The 16,299-nt window shown below is 39.0% G+C and overlaps 1 protein-coding gene across 4 annotated transcripts in view; it reads right to left on the reverse strand.

Moving 5' to 3' along the window:
- Nucleotides 1-16,299, reverse strand: part of LOC108709943 (neurobeachin) — a 444,274-nt gene that overhangs the window by 200,008 nt on the left and 227,967 nt on the right. For all 4 annotated transcript variants that reach the window (XM_018250245.2, XM_018250244.2, XM_018250243.2 and 1 more), the window contains 3 exons: nt 14,088-14,152; nt 9,982-10,090; nt 3,979-4,145 (listed from right to left, as the gene is read on the reverse strand). In XM_018250245.2, coding sequence (XP_018105734.1) covers nt 3,979-4,145; nt 9,982-10,090; nt 14,088-14,152 — 341 coding nt within the window. The remainder of the gene's footprint in view (nt 1-3,978; nt 4,146-9,981; nt 10,091-14,087; nt 14,153-16,299) is intronic.

The following is a 16,299-nucleotide window of genomic DNA, read 5'->3' on the forward strand; positions in this document are numbered from 1 at the left end:
ACTCAAGGTAATAATCCCCCCGATCATATTCTGCCAGTGATAAGCTGCTCATTTTTCCTTTGTAATCAGCCAATCATACTGAGCCACCTGCAACCAGTGATGGGTGAATCTGACCCGTTTCGCATGGAAAGAAAATTTGAAACGCAAAGTCAGTGGTCGTTTTTTCACATGACAATTTTTTTTTTAACAATGTGACATTTATTTTACTGTCCATTATAGTCTACAGCAAAATATGTCGCTCTTCCCTACCAGCAACTATTATTCTTCTACCCGCCCCAAGAGGCTGCGTGTCCCAAAGAAAATACAGTGTGAATGTTTAGAAACAGAAATAGGAAAAATGTGTCAGGACAAGCCAGCCAACATTATATTTACCACAACGCAATAAAGACAAAGACATCTCAAAGTTGTCAGTAACATTAAAGAGAGGTCAGGGTTTCCTTCAGTCCCTTGATAAATCACTGTGTGTCGGACTCTGCTACAGACTAAAAATTTCACTCTGTATTTTCAGCTTTTATATCACATAAGGTACTCCAGCAGCCAAAACTGCATTTAGCCTAATATTTCATTTGCTTCCTATAGCAGTGCCTAAAATACTACCCTGAACAAGCTTAAAATAACGGACCATAAATTAGCAGCAGCCGGGGAAGCCATTACTCAAGCGCGCAGCCCATTGTTTCCTTCTGGTACATTTGCTGCAGGTGCATAACAGCAAGGGACATGGAGCAAACTCCATCATAGAGGAATCGCTCATATTATAGCACTGTCACTAAATGGCACACACATATGAACTGTGCTCTGCACTAAATAGGCCCCTTAATCCTGTATACTCCTCCCAAAGGTAAAGGCTTCTCTGTGCCAGAAGCAACGCAGAAATCTCCTTGGCAAGGGCAGAGAGTTATGTAACTACTGGCTGTCTGAGGACACAAACCAGGTTGGAAATTTGTTAAGAAAACCTTACCATTCAGTGTTCAGTATCTGAAATGGGTTAAACACTAAAACCATTGTACTCTACGGAGCTTATATGTAAATTGTGTGCCCTATTTCAACGTGAATGGCTGCCCCCAACGGCAACGCAGCAGCTTATTTAAAATAAAACATACAGGTCTGGGACCTATTATTCAGAATGCTGGAGACCTGGGGCTTTCCGGATAACTGATATTTTTGTCATTTGGACCTTAAGGGCAGAGACATACGCTCAGATTTGGGGAGATTTAGTCACCTGGCGATAAACCGCCTCTTCTTCGGGGAGACTTATCTCCCCAAACTGCCTCCCACCGGCTAGAATCTAAAACGCCGGCGGGATGGCACGCTGAGCGATCCGTTTTCTGAAGTCGTTCGAAGTTTCCTTGTGAGTCAACTTTGGGCGACTTTGGAAAAAGAAGTGCACCGATAGCCATCCCCGCCGGCGATTTACATTCTAGCTGGCGGGAGACAGTTCGGGGAAATTAGTCGCCCCCAAAGAAGACGAGATTTGTCGCTGGGCGACTAATCTCCCTGAATCTGAGCGTGTGTCTCTGCCCTAAGGGGCAGATTTATTAAGGGTCAAATTTTTTTTTATGGTGAGAACTGTATATTCGACTAGGGAATTATCCAAACTCGATTGAGTTTTTTTTTTAAAAAAAAAATCTAATTTGATTTTCAAGATTTATCAAACTCTCGCCCTTCAAAAATTCTACTATTTACCACGTAAAACCTGCTGAATTCATGTATAAGTCAATGGGAGAGGTCCAGTGACCAATTTGGAGATGCTTGCAGTCTTCCTGACATTCGAGTTTTTTCAGGGAAAAAAACGCAAATCGAGTTTTCGGGTTGGTAAAATTATTATTATATTCTATTTTTTATAACATAACCCCCCAGTCAAATTTCGAGTAAATTCGAATTTTACGAAAGTTTAAAAAAAAAAAAATCTCATTAATTTCGAAATTCGACCATTGATAAATGTGCCTCTAAATAATAGTAATAATAAACCTAATAGGCTGGTTTTGCTTCTAATAAGGATTAATTATATCTTCGTTTGGATCAAGTACAAGGTACTAACTTGACTCTAAGACCCAGGCCTATGGGACACAAAAGGGTTATAAAATTCCTTACTGTTCTGCGCTGAAATTGGGAATCTATAACGGATCGATTAGATGCAAACAAATTCCCCATGCCCGCCACCTGAAAAATTATACTATGTATTATCTGGCTATAAAAGTATGTTTTTTCCTTTGTTTCTGTTTTAATTAATGGGAAATCATACACAGGGTTGTTTAGCTTCTATCACTACAGACAAATTAGTGTTCCAAGTTCCAACTGCAGATAGACTACTAACTAGAACCTTTTCATTTGATCTGAATATGATCATCTGCATTACATTACTTGTGTGTTTTGTGAAATTAGATTTTTTGCAGTGTAATTCGTCACAGAGTCCACAACCTTGAGAAGAATGTTTCTTGCTGTTTGGCCGTCAAAACAGATGCTTGTTAAGACTCTGTACAGAAATGCCTGTTTGCACATTTATACATGCAGAGATATACACTTATAGATACCCACAAATCTCCTCTTCTTCGGGGCGACTAATCTCCCCGAACTGTCTCCCCGCCGGCAGGATGGCACTCGGATCGGTTCGGCTTTCCGAAGTCACTCGAAGTTTCCTCGTGAGGCCATCCCGCTGGTGATTCACATTCTAGCTGGGAGATATGGTATTTTGGGGAGATTAGTCGCCCGAAAAAGAGATTTTTGGCCGGGGGCGACTAATCTCCCCCAAATAGCAGTGTGTGACTCTACCCTTTGGATGACTTGGGAAAACGAAGCGATCCAAGTGCCACCCCGCTGGTGATTCACATTCTAGCCGGGAGATATGGTATTTTGGGGAGATTAGTCGCCCGAAAAAGAGATTTGTCGCCGGGGCGACTAATCAACACTTGAGTAGTCATATGAAGTGATACAAAAAAAAAAATCAACTGCTGGGTCAACACAACTTAAAAAATTCACAGAAAGACACCCTGAACTAGGCAGAGAAATAAATACAGTTTGAAGGGCTAAAAATTCCTCAACCCAACATTTTTCCCCAACTGCAACCAACACATTCATTCTGTGAGTCAATGACAGATTTCACCTGCTCTAATTGGCTGATACTGGCAATCTGCAAGGCCCTGTTGTCAAACAGAATGGTTGGGTTAGTGGCAGTAGGAAAAAGTTAGGCCGAGGAAGCACACTAATAAACCATTTAGATCTCAATAATTTAGTAGCAGTACAGTTAAATGAGGTTTTTCTTTTTATAATTGTGAAAGGTCCCCTTTAAAGGTAAAAGATGTACAGGTATGGGATTAGTTATCCAGAAACCCATTATCCAGAAGGTTCCAAATTACAGAAAGGCTGTTTCCCATAGACTAAATTTTATCAAAATAATCCAAACTTTAAAAAATGATTTCCTTTTTCTCTGTAATAATAGAACAACACCTTGTTCTTGATCCAAACTAAGATATAATTAATCCTTATTGGAAGCTAAACCAGCCTATTTGGTTATGTTATATTTACATGATATTATAGTAGACTTAAGATATGAAGATCCAAATTACAGAATGATCCATTATCCAGAAAGCCCCAGGTCCCGAGCATTCTGGATAACAGGTCCCATACCTGTACTACAATTATTTCTAAAGTATATATAAGAAAGTTTTTATAACTTTCTTATTCTTTTTTATTTTTTTACTGTTACAAATAATAAACCAAAAACAAGCCCTAATTTGTATATTTAAATTATGGCAAGGAAGGAGCACAGCGTGCAGGGGAAAAGAATTGTAATTTCCTTGCAATCCTTCTTGCAACACAAAGTCATGAGATTTTAAGGATTCCATCAGGTTTGATTTGCCCGAATCCTGGTCTAATCTGAAGCCAAATCCTTAATTAGTTGTATCACTTGTCTAAATCTCTTTATGATATAAATACACCAATAGTTGTTTTTTCCCTTTGATCCGTTAGAAATAAGCTTACCTTTGAGATATGGCACCCCAGGCTCCATGTTTGTTCGTGAGAATATTAACGATCTTCTGCTTTAGCTGATTGGCTGTAACGTGATCTCTGTGTTTGGCAGCGCTGATTAGATGGTCACACATCTTCTCTTCTTCTCTTCGGTCAGCAGCATACTGAGCACACTGGGACTGAAAATGTAAACACAGTTACAGTCAGTGACTCATGGGGGCAAATTTACTAAAGAGCGAAGCGGCTAATGCTAGCGCCAATTCGCCAGCCCGTCGTCATTTTGTTACTTCGCCGATTTACTAACAGGTGCTGCCGTAAATTCGCTAGCGAAGTCGACATACTCTAGCGCTATTTTGCACCTTTACACCAGGCGAAGTTGTGCTATGGCGAAGGGATGTAACTACGCTAATTCACTAACTTGCGCATTTTACTGAACGTTACCTCTTGCTTTTACTTCGCCAGGTCAGACCAATATTGTATTGTTCAATACAATAGATAGGAGTTTGTCCAAAAATAGTTGAAATTTTTTCTAAGTCCCAAAAAACGCTGGCGTCTTTTACCTTTTTAAGGGTGATAGTATGAAAAATAGCGAAAAAAATTTTTGGGGTACCCTTCTTCCCCCCTACATTTCCTAACATATGGCAACTCAGCGATATAGTGGGCACATGTGTAGGGCAATAGAACACTTTATTTTATTTTCTAAAGGTTTCCTGGGCTTGTGTAGTGTAATGTAGTTGCTGCAGCATATAAGTCCATTATATTTTAACTTTTCGTCGTATGCAAATTAGGCATCGCTAGTGTAACATCGCTTTGCCTGACGAAGTAACGGTAGTGTAACTTCGCTACCGTCCCTGAGCGCAACTTTTCATTTTAGTGAATTTGCGTAGCGCTGGCGAAACTACACCTGGTGAAGTGCCGCGAAGTTGTCACTGGCGCAACTTCGGATCTTCGTGAATTTGCACCATGGACTCAACTTTTGGCATTTTTGACATTTCTAGAGAGGTTTAGTTATAGAAATGGTACAAGGAAAAGACAAAATTCCTGATAGGTGTAAGAGAAGAATATGAAAAGGATGAAGCAATAAAAGGTTGCCTTTGTGTACATTATTATTTAGAGGCTGGAAGTTAGTAAGTTCTCAGCAATAGAATTATATTCCAAATTCAGGATTCTAGGCTGTACAGCATATTAAAGGAATTGTTCAGTGTAAAAATAAAAACTGGGTAAATGGATAGGCTGTGCAAAATAAAAAATGTTTCTAATATAGTTAGTTAGTCAAAAATGTAATGTATAAAGGCTGGAGTGATTTGATGTATAATATGTCAATCAGAACACAACTTCCTGCTTTTCAGCTCTCTTGGTTTACACTGACTGGTTACCCTGGTTACCAAGCAGTAACCAATCAGAGACTTGAGGAGGGCCACATGGGTCATATCTGTTGCTTTTGAATCTGAGCTGAATGCTGAGGATCAATTACAAACTCACTGAACAGAAATGTACCATGTGGCCCCCCTTCAAGTTGCTGACTAACTCAGAGTTATAGAGCTGAAAATCAGGAAGTTGGATTCTGGCTGTTTTATTAGACATCTGTTCACTCCAGCCTTTCTTTATATATTACATTTTTGGCTAACTAACTATATTAGAAACATTTTTTGTTTTGAACAGCCTATCTATTTACACAGTTTTTATTTTCACACTGAACTATTCCTTTAAGGTTACTATTTATGGGGATTTACTTATATTCCTAATCTTTCTTGTAAAAATCACTTAGTCATGAAGGGTGAAGTATTAAAAAACAAAACAAGGGTTTGGATTCCAGCACAGCTCCAGCTGGAAAAAGCATATACTAATATTGCATTTACAATTCAAAAAAAAAAAAAAATGAACACCCCAAAATTATTTATGAAGGAACAATTCCCCATTATCCAAAGCAAGCAGTACGATAAGAAAAAAACAAATGAAAATGAATTCATTCTTTAAATATATCATCCAGCAAAAGCAAATTGGCAATTAGTACAATGGTTTCCCTTGGTAATGAGGTTAATATTTCATCTGTTAATTGGACTGTAAGATTTCGTTATCATAAATCAATTTGACTAATAGTGGAATAAAAATTAACTATTTATTTAGAGAACAGAGAAACAATTTATAAATTGACTGTCTAGAGGAGTAAATGAAGTTACATTTTATGTTGTTATGCAGTTATACATTAATATACATAGAGGGACAGACAGACAGAGATTCTGGGTATTTGATTTTAATTCTCTAATGCCCTCGTCTTGTCCATGGCCACTGGCACATTATCTGAAACAAACCAGAAATTATACTGACAGCTATGCATACATGCTGCACGGATTTCCATTTGGGTAATGCTCTGCTTTGAATATATATCACAATATAACTATTTCACTAAGGGGCACATTTACTTAGTTCGAGTGAAGGAATAGAATAAAAAAAACTTCGAATTTCGAATGATTTTTTTGGCTACTTCGACCATCGACTACGATTTCGACTTCGAATCGAACGATTCGAACTAAAAAACTACGATTTCGACTTCGAATCGAGCGATTCTAACTAAAAATAGTTAGACTATTCGCCCATTCGATAGTCGAAGTACTGTCTCTTTAAAAAAAACTTTGACCCCCTACTTCGCCACCTAAAACCTACCGAGGTGCAATGTTAGCCTACGGGGAAGGTCTCCATAGGCTTTCTAAGCTTTTTTTGGTCGTAGAAAAATCGTTCGATCGATGGATTAAAATCCTTCAAATCGTTCTATCTAACTAATTGCGGTAAATCCTTCGACTTCGATATTCGAAATGGAAGGATTTACCTTCGCAAGTCGAATTTCGAGGGTAAATTAACCCTCGATATTCGACCCTATGTAAATCTGCCCCTAAGCGTATACAGAGACACTGAACATATCTAGTTGTTACTATATTTACACAAAATGAATGAATTTATTAAACCTTTAATGAAAACTAGTGAAATGTATGTCGATTCTATTTTTGTTATTGAAAGATTCTTGCATTATCAGGCTGATCCGCACACAACGATGGACACAGGCCGTCATCAACCGTCAAGAACAGCATCAATGAGCCCAATGTGGTCCTTATCCGTTTAAGATTTTTAAGCGTGCCTGACAATTTTCAGCCAGATATTGGGAGGGCAGGCCAGTCCAGTTGTAGTGCCCATACACAGGCAAATAAGTTGCCAACTCAGTTAGAAGGGGCCAAATCATCCATTTAATTCTGCCTGTGTATAGCCACATTTAGACAAATTGCTGTATTTTCAACAAATACCCATTTCTCCCAGGAAATCAGTCGGAACACAAAATAAACAATGGCCAAAATATGACCCAACCACTTGATAACCCAAGGGCTTTCAAAGCTGGCAATAATCTGACCATGTAGATCTACACATAGTTCAAAATGTGCCAAGGGGAAGCATTCTGGACACCCATGCCCAGCCCCGGACTGGCAATCTGTGGGTTCTGGCAAATGCCAGAGGGGCTGCTATAAGGTGCCATAGAAAGTCACTATTTAGTGGGCTGGTGGGGGTTGTTTGGGCCTCTGTGTGGGCTGATTGGGCCCCTGTGTAAATGAAATGGCTGGGCCTATTTTAATTCTCAGTCCGGACCTGCCCATGCCCTCCTCTTTATGCTCTTCTGGTGGACAGTTTAGGCCTCCCACGCAGGCAGTAGGCTTAGGAGAGCTGTATTTCTGAGATAAACCCCTCATCAAATCTTCCCATGAGCTGCCCGACACCTATTTAACATACTGACATAGTCCTATATTTCTTTTCTCTGCATAACGCTGCATATCAGCTGCATAGAGTAAGTTTCCATTCACATTTCTGTTTTTCAATTAATAAAAGCTACAAAACTTTAATCTTTGGGCTGTCTTCTTCTTAATGAAATGAAATAACATTGGTATAAATGCTAAGAATAACTAAAAAAGTAAAAAGATTTGGAAATTATTTACTTATGACCGACTACATAAATTATAGTGCCCCTATTTCTACTTAGCTGATTAAAGGAGAAAAACTTGTTACCTATAAGTAATGCTTACAGTTATCTGACTGCCGACTGCCAGTAAAACAAAGTCACTTTACATAGGAGCCCTGTCTATTTTTAGTTTATTTAACTTATTATTTAATCATATCAGTATTAGAAGGTAATATAACAGAATACAGAGACTCCAGGTAAAAAGCACCGCTGCTTTCCAAAGCTTTTCCAAGCAATACCTTAGGAATAAAGCATCTCTCAGACATAGGGGCAGATTCCCTAACAGACGAAATTCGCCAGCTTCGCAGCCATCACAACACTTTGCCAGGCGTAAATTCGCCAGGACAACGATAATTCACTAAAATGTGAAGTTGCATCCAGGGCGTAGAACTTCGGTAGAGTTACTTTGGCAATCAAAGCGAAGTTGCACTAGTGTTGCCTAATTTGCATACATCGGGAAATGATAAAGTTACATGGAAATTTAAAGTTGAATGGACGTATATGTTGCAGCAAATACATTACACTACACAAGCCCAGGGAACCTTAATAAAGAAAATAGAGTTAATATATTGCCCTACACATAAGCCCACTGTATAGTTAATGTTCCATATGTTAGAAAATGTATGAGGGAACCTGGTTACCCCAAAAAAATGTTACGGACCTTTGCAGGCTATTACTCTGGAAAAAGGAAAAGACGCCAGCGTTTTTTGGGACATTTTTCCACTAAAAATTGAGCAAGTCCAATGCACTTCGCCTGGTCTGAGCTGGCAAAGGCAAGTCTGGCGAAAGAGGTAACGTTCAGTAAAAGCCGTATCTTAGTGAATTTGTGGAGTTACATTTATTCGCCAGGGCGAAAATTCGCCTGGAGTTAGAGTGTGAAGCAACGCTAGCGTCTATCTCCTTTGTTAGTGATGTGATGCCTGCGCACATTAGTAAATCGGCGAAGTGCCTGAATGACGTAACGCTTGGCGAATTTTCCCATAGTATCCGTGTTCTACTAAGGAAGAATAAACTGCATGAAATTGCAATTCATATTTGGGCAGTATAATTCCGCTTTAGCAGTAGTACAATGTTACTTATGTTAGAGTAAGTCCAGACCCACAGGACTTCTAGTACTTGACTTAGGTGTTACATCTGCAAAGATTATACCGTAAATAGCTACCACATGGCCAAAAAAGGTGGGATAAAGTAAAATGCAAGGTGGAGTGGTACATGCCATTTTATGATGCCCATGCTAATGGGGTTCAATGCACAACAGAACAATAGGATGTTGTTTGGATTGAATGCACAAGGTTGCTGTAAATGATTGTATTGGACATTTCTCTCTCTACTGTACATCATTCTTTCTTCTGGACAAATAATCTTGTGGCAAATGGCAGCAGAGGAGACACTCTGACTAAGAATGGGGCAATTAGAGGTAAAAGCAGGGCTGGATTTACATAGCAAGCACCCTAGACCTGTTGATGTTCATTGCCCCCATCCCTTCCCCTTTCTTTGTGCACATCCACAAATTTTCAGCATGGGGTACTGGGGATTGGTGCACAGGAAATTTTTAAAAAACTTCTGTTTCTCCTACGAATCTCCAGTGCTTCCAAAACAACGTGGGTGTGGTTGGATGGCATACTGCCCCTTAAAATTCTGCCGCCATAGGCCCGGGCCTTTGTGGCCTTTCCAAAAATCCAGGCCTGGGTAAAAGCAGCACGACGGCAACTAAAATCAGAGGCAGCTTACCAGATAAACTTTAAATAACATTACCCCTCTCCTCTTAGAGAAGCTAATAATAAAGGTGCATCTGAAAACTTTCTTGCGATGAAGGGATTTCTTTCTGCAAGTTGTAAAAAAGGGAACAAGAATATAAATTGCTTCCTTGTGCCGGACATTAACCAAAGCTTTTCAACTGAACTGAATGCAAGCTCCTCATACTCCAGTAAGAAAGGCCCCTGTATGGAGTTACGGGGGGAAGTGATGACTGATAAAAAGCAGAAAGGCTGTCCTTTATCAACATCCTCGCTTACCTCAAACTCCGCGTGTTTGTGTACATCTTCCGCTCTCTGTCTGTTTAAAATGAATTCGGCCTCATTTGCCACCCGCACTATGTGGTCTTTCATTGCATGGCACAGGAGTCTGGAAAATAAGGTTAGCAGACATGGAGAGGAAGTAGTTATTTCCTGTTACTGGCTTCTTGCTAAATAAACATGGCTGACAGGGAAAATAAAAATACTGAAATAAACGAGGCACTGTGCTAATTGAAATGCAAGACTAATTAAACGTCATGTCAGACAGGAAAAAAAAGGTGTGGGATTTACCATGCCCAAGACAATATTCACAGAATACCTGTAGCCAGGATTTTCAGTTATGGTGACATACACAGACGCACAAAGCCAGACTGAAACACATAGAAACAGTATCACATAGTATCGCACACATTTTATTAAAAAGTGACTGATACGCAACTCGTAAGTTGTTCAGCCAATGTAGATTTAGATCGGATAATGACCAGCACATATCAGTCGTCCTAATTTCTGGTTTTAGCTGGTGCAGTCTCAAGAAAGTCGGTCGAAGCGACCAAGTTTGACAAAAATACGAAACCCAAGTATGTTGCCTTTAATCAGTACAGAATAGTCAGTGAGAAACCCTGATATAAAGATCACCACCTTGTTTAGGACCATTAACTAGTGGAACAGAACTGAAATCTGCAGAGAATGTTTATGGAGAACTCTTCTCAAATGGAAAGAGATGTTCAGAACACAACATAGGTAAAGTCCAAAAACTTTACGGTTTAATTGCAGAAGGTAAAAACTACCTGTAACCATTGAATAGTTTAGCATTAATTCTGTATTACACCCTATGAAGCTGCAAAGGGTTAAATATTTCTGATGAAGGGATAAGAACATACAAAGGCCTGATTTCTTCGCGAGGGTCTCCTTCCATGGATACATTATTAGAAAACAAATGCGTAGCCACATATTAAAACCATACCTCCCAACATTTTGGAAGTAAAAAGAGGGACAACAAATTTTTTCCCGCACGTAGCGCAGCAATTTTTTCGACCACACCCCTTTCTGTGGCCACACCCCCTAATTACCATGTTTGTTTTACAAAATTTGGCAGGTTATGAAAGTTTGAAAATATTTCTCCTTACACTGTGTTTTTGTGTCTCAAAATTGTTACAAAGTATCTTATTTGCACCTGTGGCTGTTCTGGGCTCTCTGCTAAAAGCCAATTAAGTGAGAAACTTTGTTTCTTTTTCTGGCTGTTTAGTGCAGAGAAAAGAGGGACTTTCCAGTACAAATGAGGGACTGCGGGTTGAGCTGTCAAAAGAGGGACTGTCCCTCCGAAAAAGAGACAGTTGGGAGGTATGTAAAACTACATTTTCTGAAAATTGGTCACTTTACTTTGATCAAATATAACAAACACAAAACTAAAATTCAGGAGCTGTTACAGATCCAACTATCCTAATGTCTGGGCAACAAAATTAAATCGGTATCTACATGATATTTAGAGTTATTATAACTCCACCATGCAAGGTTTAGATTTGTTTTAGTTGTATGTTGCTTTTGTTAGCTTATACAGTAGATCTAGTTACTAAACTTTATTGTATGGGTCAAGGGACTCATTACACTAATATAAGCCATTTATTATTTTCATGTTTTCACAATGTTATTATGCCTTTGTGTTGTAAACAGCATGATGTATGCATGCAGTTCAATAGCTTAATCACACTCAATTTGCGCTGTGATAAGTAAACCTTGCTTGTTTTTGGAAAACTCAATAAAAATGTTGAAAAGAAAAAACAAATGTGTTAAAACCAATTAAACAAAAGGAAGCAGAAAGCCTCAAAATAATCAAGAGTTCAAAAAGGCTGGCTTTACATTTTGAGTGCCTTAAGTGAGAAACAGGGGATAGATACGGACATGTGAGTTTTACTGTTTTTAATTTTGAGTTGGCTGTTTTCTGAAATGCAGATGCCAAAAGTTTGTAATGGCATATGGGGAACAGTAAAAAATCAGAAAACAACTTATTTAGACTGCCGAGATGCTACCAAAGGCTTGGCTGTATCTCTGGAATATATTCACCATTCCTCACCTCCCTGGCAAGATAAGGTTTTAAAGCTGAATATATGAACTTCCTTTATCTGGTTAAATTCAGATTCGAATTCTGGAATCCAGATATTAAGGTTCAGGCATTACAGGCAATTTTACATCCCATTACACTTGCTTTGTTTTAATTATAGCATCCCTTTGTTATAATATTTTGAACGATCTACTTTATAATTTCAGACTGTCCTTGGGAACACTTTAATTTAACTGCCCATTCATCAACTGTTTATGTCCTGTTAATTGTTGACAACTGCACAATTACACACCCCGGCTATGATTGATGAACTGCATTCACAAGTACGGCGGCTGAGGAGAATAAATATTTATAACGATGTTCCCCTCTTCGGATAACTTTCTGAATTCCCAGTAGGGTTTAAGGAAATAGAACTGGTAAAGAGGCTCAAGGATCTCTCTCAAGGGCCAACACAAAGTCACTAAGTCACAAAGTCACAGTAGCAAAACTTCCAGCTCTGTAGATTAAGACAGAACATTCAAGGGGGGCAGCACGGGAGTTAAAAGGGATACTGTCATGGGAAAACCTGTTTTTTTCAAAATGCATCAGTTAATAGTGCTGCTCCAGCAGAATTCTGCACTGAAATCTATTTTTCAAAAGAGCAAACAGATTTTGTTATATTCAATTTTGAAATCTGACATGGGGCTAGCCATATTGTCAGTTTCCCAGTTGACCCCAGCCATGTGACTTGTGCTCTGATAAACTTCAGTCACTCTTTACTGCAAGTTGGAGTGATATCACCCCCCCCCCAGCAGCCTAACAAAAGAACAATGAGAAGGTAAGGAGATAGCAGCTCCCTAACACAAGATAACAGCTGCCTGGTAGATCTAAGAACAGCACTCAATAGTAAAAGCCAAGTCCCACTGAGACGGATTCAGTTACATTAAGTCGGAGAAATATCAGCCTGCCGGAAAGTCGTTCCATCCTAAAGTGCAGGCACAAGTCACATGATTGGGGCAGCTGGGAAACTGACAATATGTCTAGCCCCATGTCAGATTTCAAAAATGAATATACAAAATCTGTTTGCTCTTTTGAGAAATGGATTTCAGTGCAGAATTCTGCTGGAGCAGCACTATTAACTGATGTGTTTTGAAAAAAACATGTTTTCCCATGACAGTATCTCTTTAAGGAATATGGGACAAAAAGAGCAAGAGAGAGAGAGAGTTAACAGAGAAGATAACAGATAACATTGCACTTATTGTTAAGACAAGTAGCAGAATAAAAAAGGACATTTATTGGAATCCCTGACGTGAACACCGAATCGAATTATTATTATAACCTGTAATATTATGTTATTGGTGGTTTCAACAAATACATAAGGGGCTTGTTTGAGGTTGGGGATTAACTGTAAACAAGAGCCAATAAACATGGCTGACACAGGAAGACATTCTTACTATAAATGTTTTTCTTTCTTTTCAAATTCTTTTATTGAATTTTATATTAATCCAGCAATCAACAATTCATGTAATAAATTGACTTGTCAATTTTCAAGTACATAAATAAAATAATTATAACTATAAATGTTTTTAGTTGACATAGAAAACTGTTTGGTTTTGCCAACAATCCTGTTTTTTCCACAGAATCAGGCTAATTTGGCTGACAGTGGGTGCATATTGCTCAGCTCCTGGAGCAGCACCTTGGACAGCATCAAATCTTTCAACTAATATTCTCTCTTATGAACTGCTGATTGCACAGACGTGTAAATGCGGCAAATGGGTTTAACCGACCCAAAACAGATGGTACAGCAGATGGATTTACAGACTGTTTTCCCTAGATTCTCTGTGTGAAACAGCCATACGGGACTAAAACAGGGGCCAAATCTAGGATAAACATTCTAAACCTTTAATACCTCCTTGTTCAGCGTGCAGGTTTCCCAGGCAATTAAAAGTGCAAACAATGCATAAAAAGAAAACAAACAATATGTTGAGGCACAAGTGCATTAGTTAAATAGAGAAAATAAAACCAGAATATGATTTCTAAATTTGCTAAATCACTTGGGGGTTCTTACCTGCCCTCGTTGATGAGCTCAATGAAAGCAAGTCCTGCATTCTTCTGAATGGAATTTTGCCATTCCTAGAGGGAAATGAAACAACTAATAAGTGCTTTTGTTTATATAACATGTCTATCCGCAAAGCTTTAAGCGAATGAAGGCAATTAAACATAAAAGAGGCTGCAATTATGATAGGCACATTTTTTGTGCCACTGAAATGTTTATATGAATAAAGCTCTAGTATGATGTAGGCATTATATATGGCTGACAATTTTGTGGTTTTTAAAATACAACATTGTCCTCCATATGTAAGAGGAGTGATCTGAACAGTGGCTGATCCAATCAGGGGATGCTTTCTCAGATCTAATAGCTGAGGAACAAGGAAATTTCGGGTGACTTTGGAAAACAAAGTGATCCGAGTACCATCCCGCTGTTGATTTTACATTCTAGCTGTCGGGAAGGCAGTTCGGGGAGATTAGTCACCCGGCGACAAATCTCCTCTTCTTCGGGGCAACAAATCTCCTCTTCTTTGGGACGACAAATCTCCTCTTCTTCGGTGCGACTAATCTCCCCGAACTGCCTTCCCGCCGGCTAGAATGTAAAATCGCCGGCGGGATGGTACTCGGATCACTTCCTCGTGAGGCAAATTCAGGCGACTTCGGAAAACGAAGCACTCCGAGTGCCATCCTGCCGGCGATTTTTCATTCTAGCCTGCGGGAAGGCAGTTTGGGGAGATTAGTTGCACCGAAGAAGAGGAGATTTGTCGTCCCAAAGAAGAGGAGATTTGCCGCCCCGAAGTAGAGGACATGTGTCGTCCTGATTGTGTTTCCCTTTTCTTTGGTGTAGGTTTTCAGCCTGGTTTCCTCTACAGTGAATGCTAAAATATCTTAGGGTCTGGCCACACGAGCAGATTTGGGGAGATTAGTTGCCCCAGCGACAAATCTCCTCTTCTTCTGTGCGACAATCTTCCCGAACTGCCTTCCCCCTTCTGGCTAAAATGAAAATCACCTGCAGCAGTGCACATTCTGCGCTTTGTTTTCCGAAGACGATCAAAGTTGCATCACGAGGAAACTTCGGGCGACTCTGGAAAGCAAAGCGCCGCATGTGCATTGCCGCAGGCGATTTTCATTTAATTTTATTTTTTAGAAATATAAAAAGCAGAAACTTTGCTTTTTTAAAACGCTTTGCTGACTCCTTTAAACCTAACAAATCAGTGTTACATCTAGACTGACCAAAGTAACCCAGTACGTTTGTGATTAGTGATGGGCGAATTTGACCCATTTCGCTTCACTGACATTTTTCAACAAATGAATTGAAGTCTATGGACGACAAGTTTTTTTTTTCGCTGTGTCCGTTCTAATGTCCGTTTAGAATTGTTTCACCCATCTGCAGTCTATGGGCGTCTTATTCACGTCAAAACCAGGCGAAACATTTCGCTAGCCAGTACTGAGAGATACCATAAATACCAAGCTGTTTCAACTGCTGGATTTTTCTGTCGGAGGTATCTCTGGTGCAAGATATTTTGAACTCAGCAGCATTTGGAGCTTTGCACAATTACTGAATTAAATAAACACATTTTATGAATGTATCTATAAGATCTATAAGATGTAGACTTGATAGATATGACTTTAAAAATACAAGATATCAAATTTAGAAAAATAATGCAAAATACATTTATACATTATGGCAACCCACCCCCTTCCTTAATGTGCTGCGACAGATAAAATATCACATTTTAGTTCACAAGTGCAAAAAAAAAAAAAGGTTAAATAAAATAAATTAATATATTTATTTATTAACTTTGTCGCAAAGAAAGTCTCTAAGTTAGCTACTCAAGTGAGCTGAGAAAGAGAAACAAATGTGGGAGATATTAATTGGTGCCCCTGGGCTGCAATACTACAGGGAGCAGCAATTTGTTTTCCAACTATACACTGTAAGCACCTATTCAGCTATTATTTGTTAGTAATTTAATACCATGCCTAGAAGTAAAATGATTAAAAAAAAAAACATAGGCTGGGATTTATTAAGGCGAGTGCTCAGGGTCAGTGCTAGTGAATTAACTCACTGCTTGCCAGAAGCTTTGGCTATCTTTGACATATGGGGCACAGAGTGTCTGGCTCTGTTTGGAGTTATGAAAGCAGATGGCAGTTACATTTTACATATGCACTTTTAAGGTGATAATATATTGTTCTTATAGTTCTACACCATCTTATTTAGTGAATGTTTTAAA

This window comes from Xenopus laevis, chromosome 2S (assembly GCF_017654675.1).
Source record: "Xenopus laevis strain J_2021 chromosome 2S, Xenopus_laevis_v10.1, whole genome shotgun sequence".
NCBI lineage: Eukaryota > Metazoa > Chordata > Amphibia > Anura > Pipidae > Xenopus > Xenopus laevis.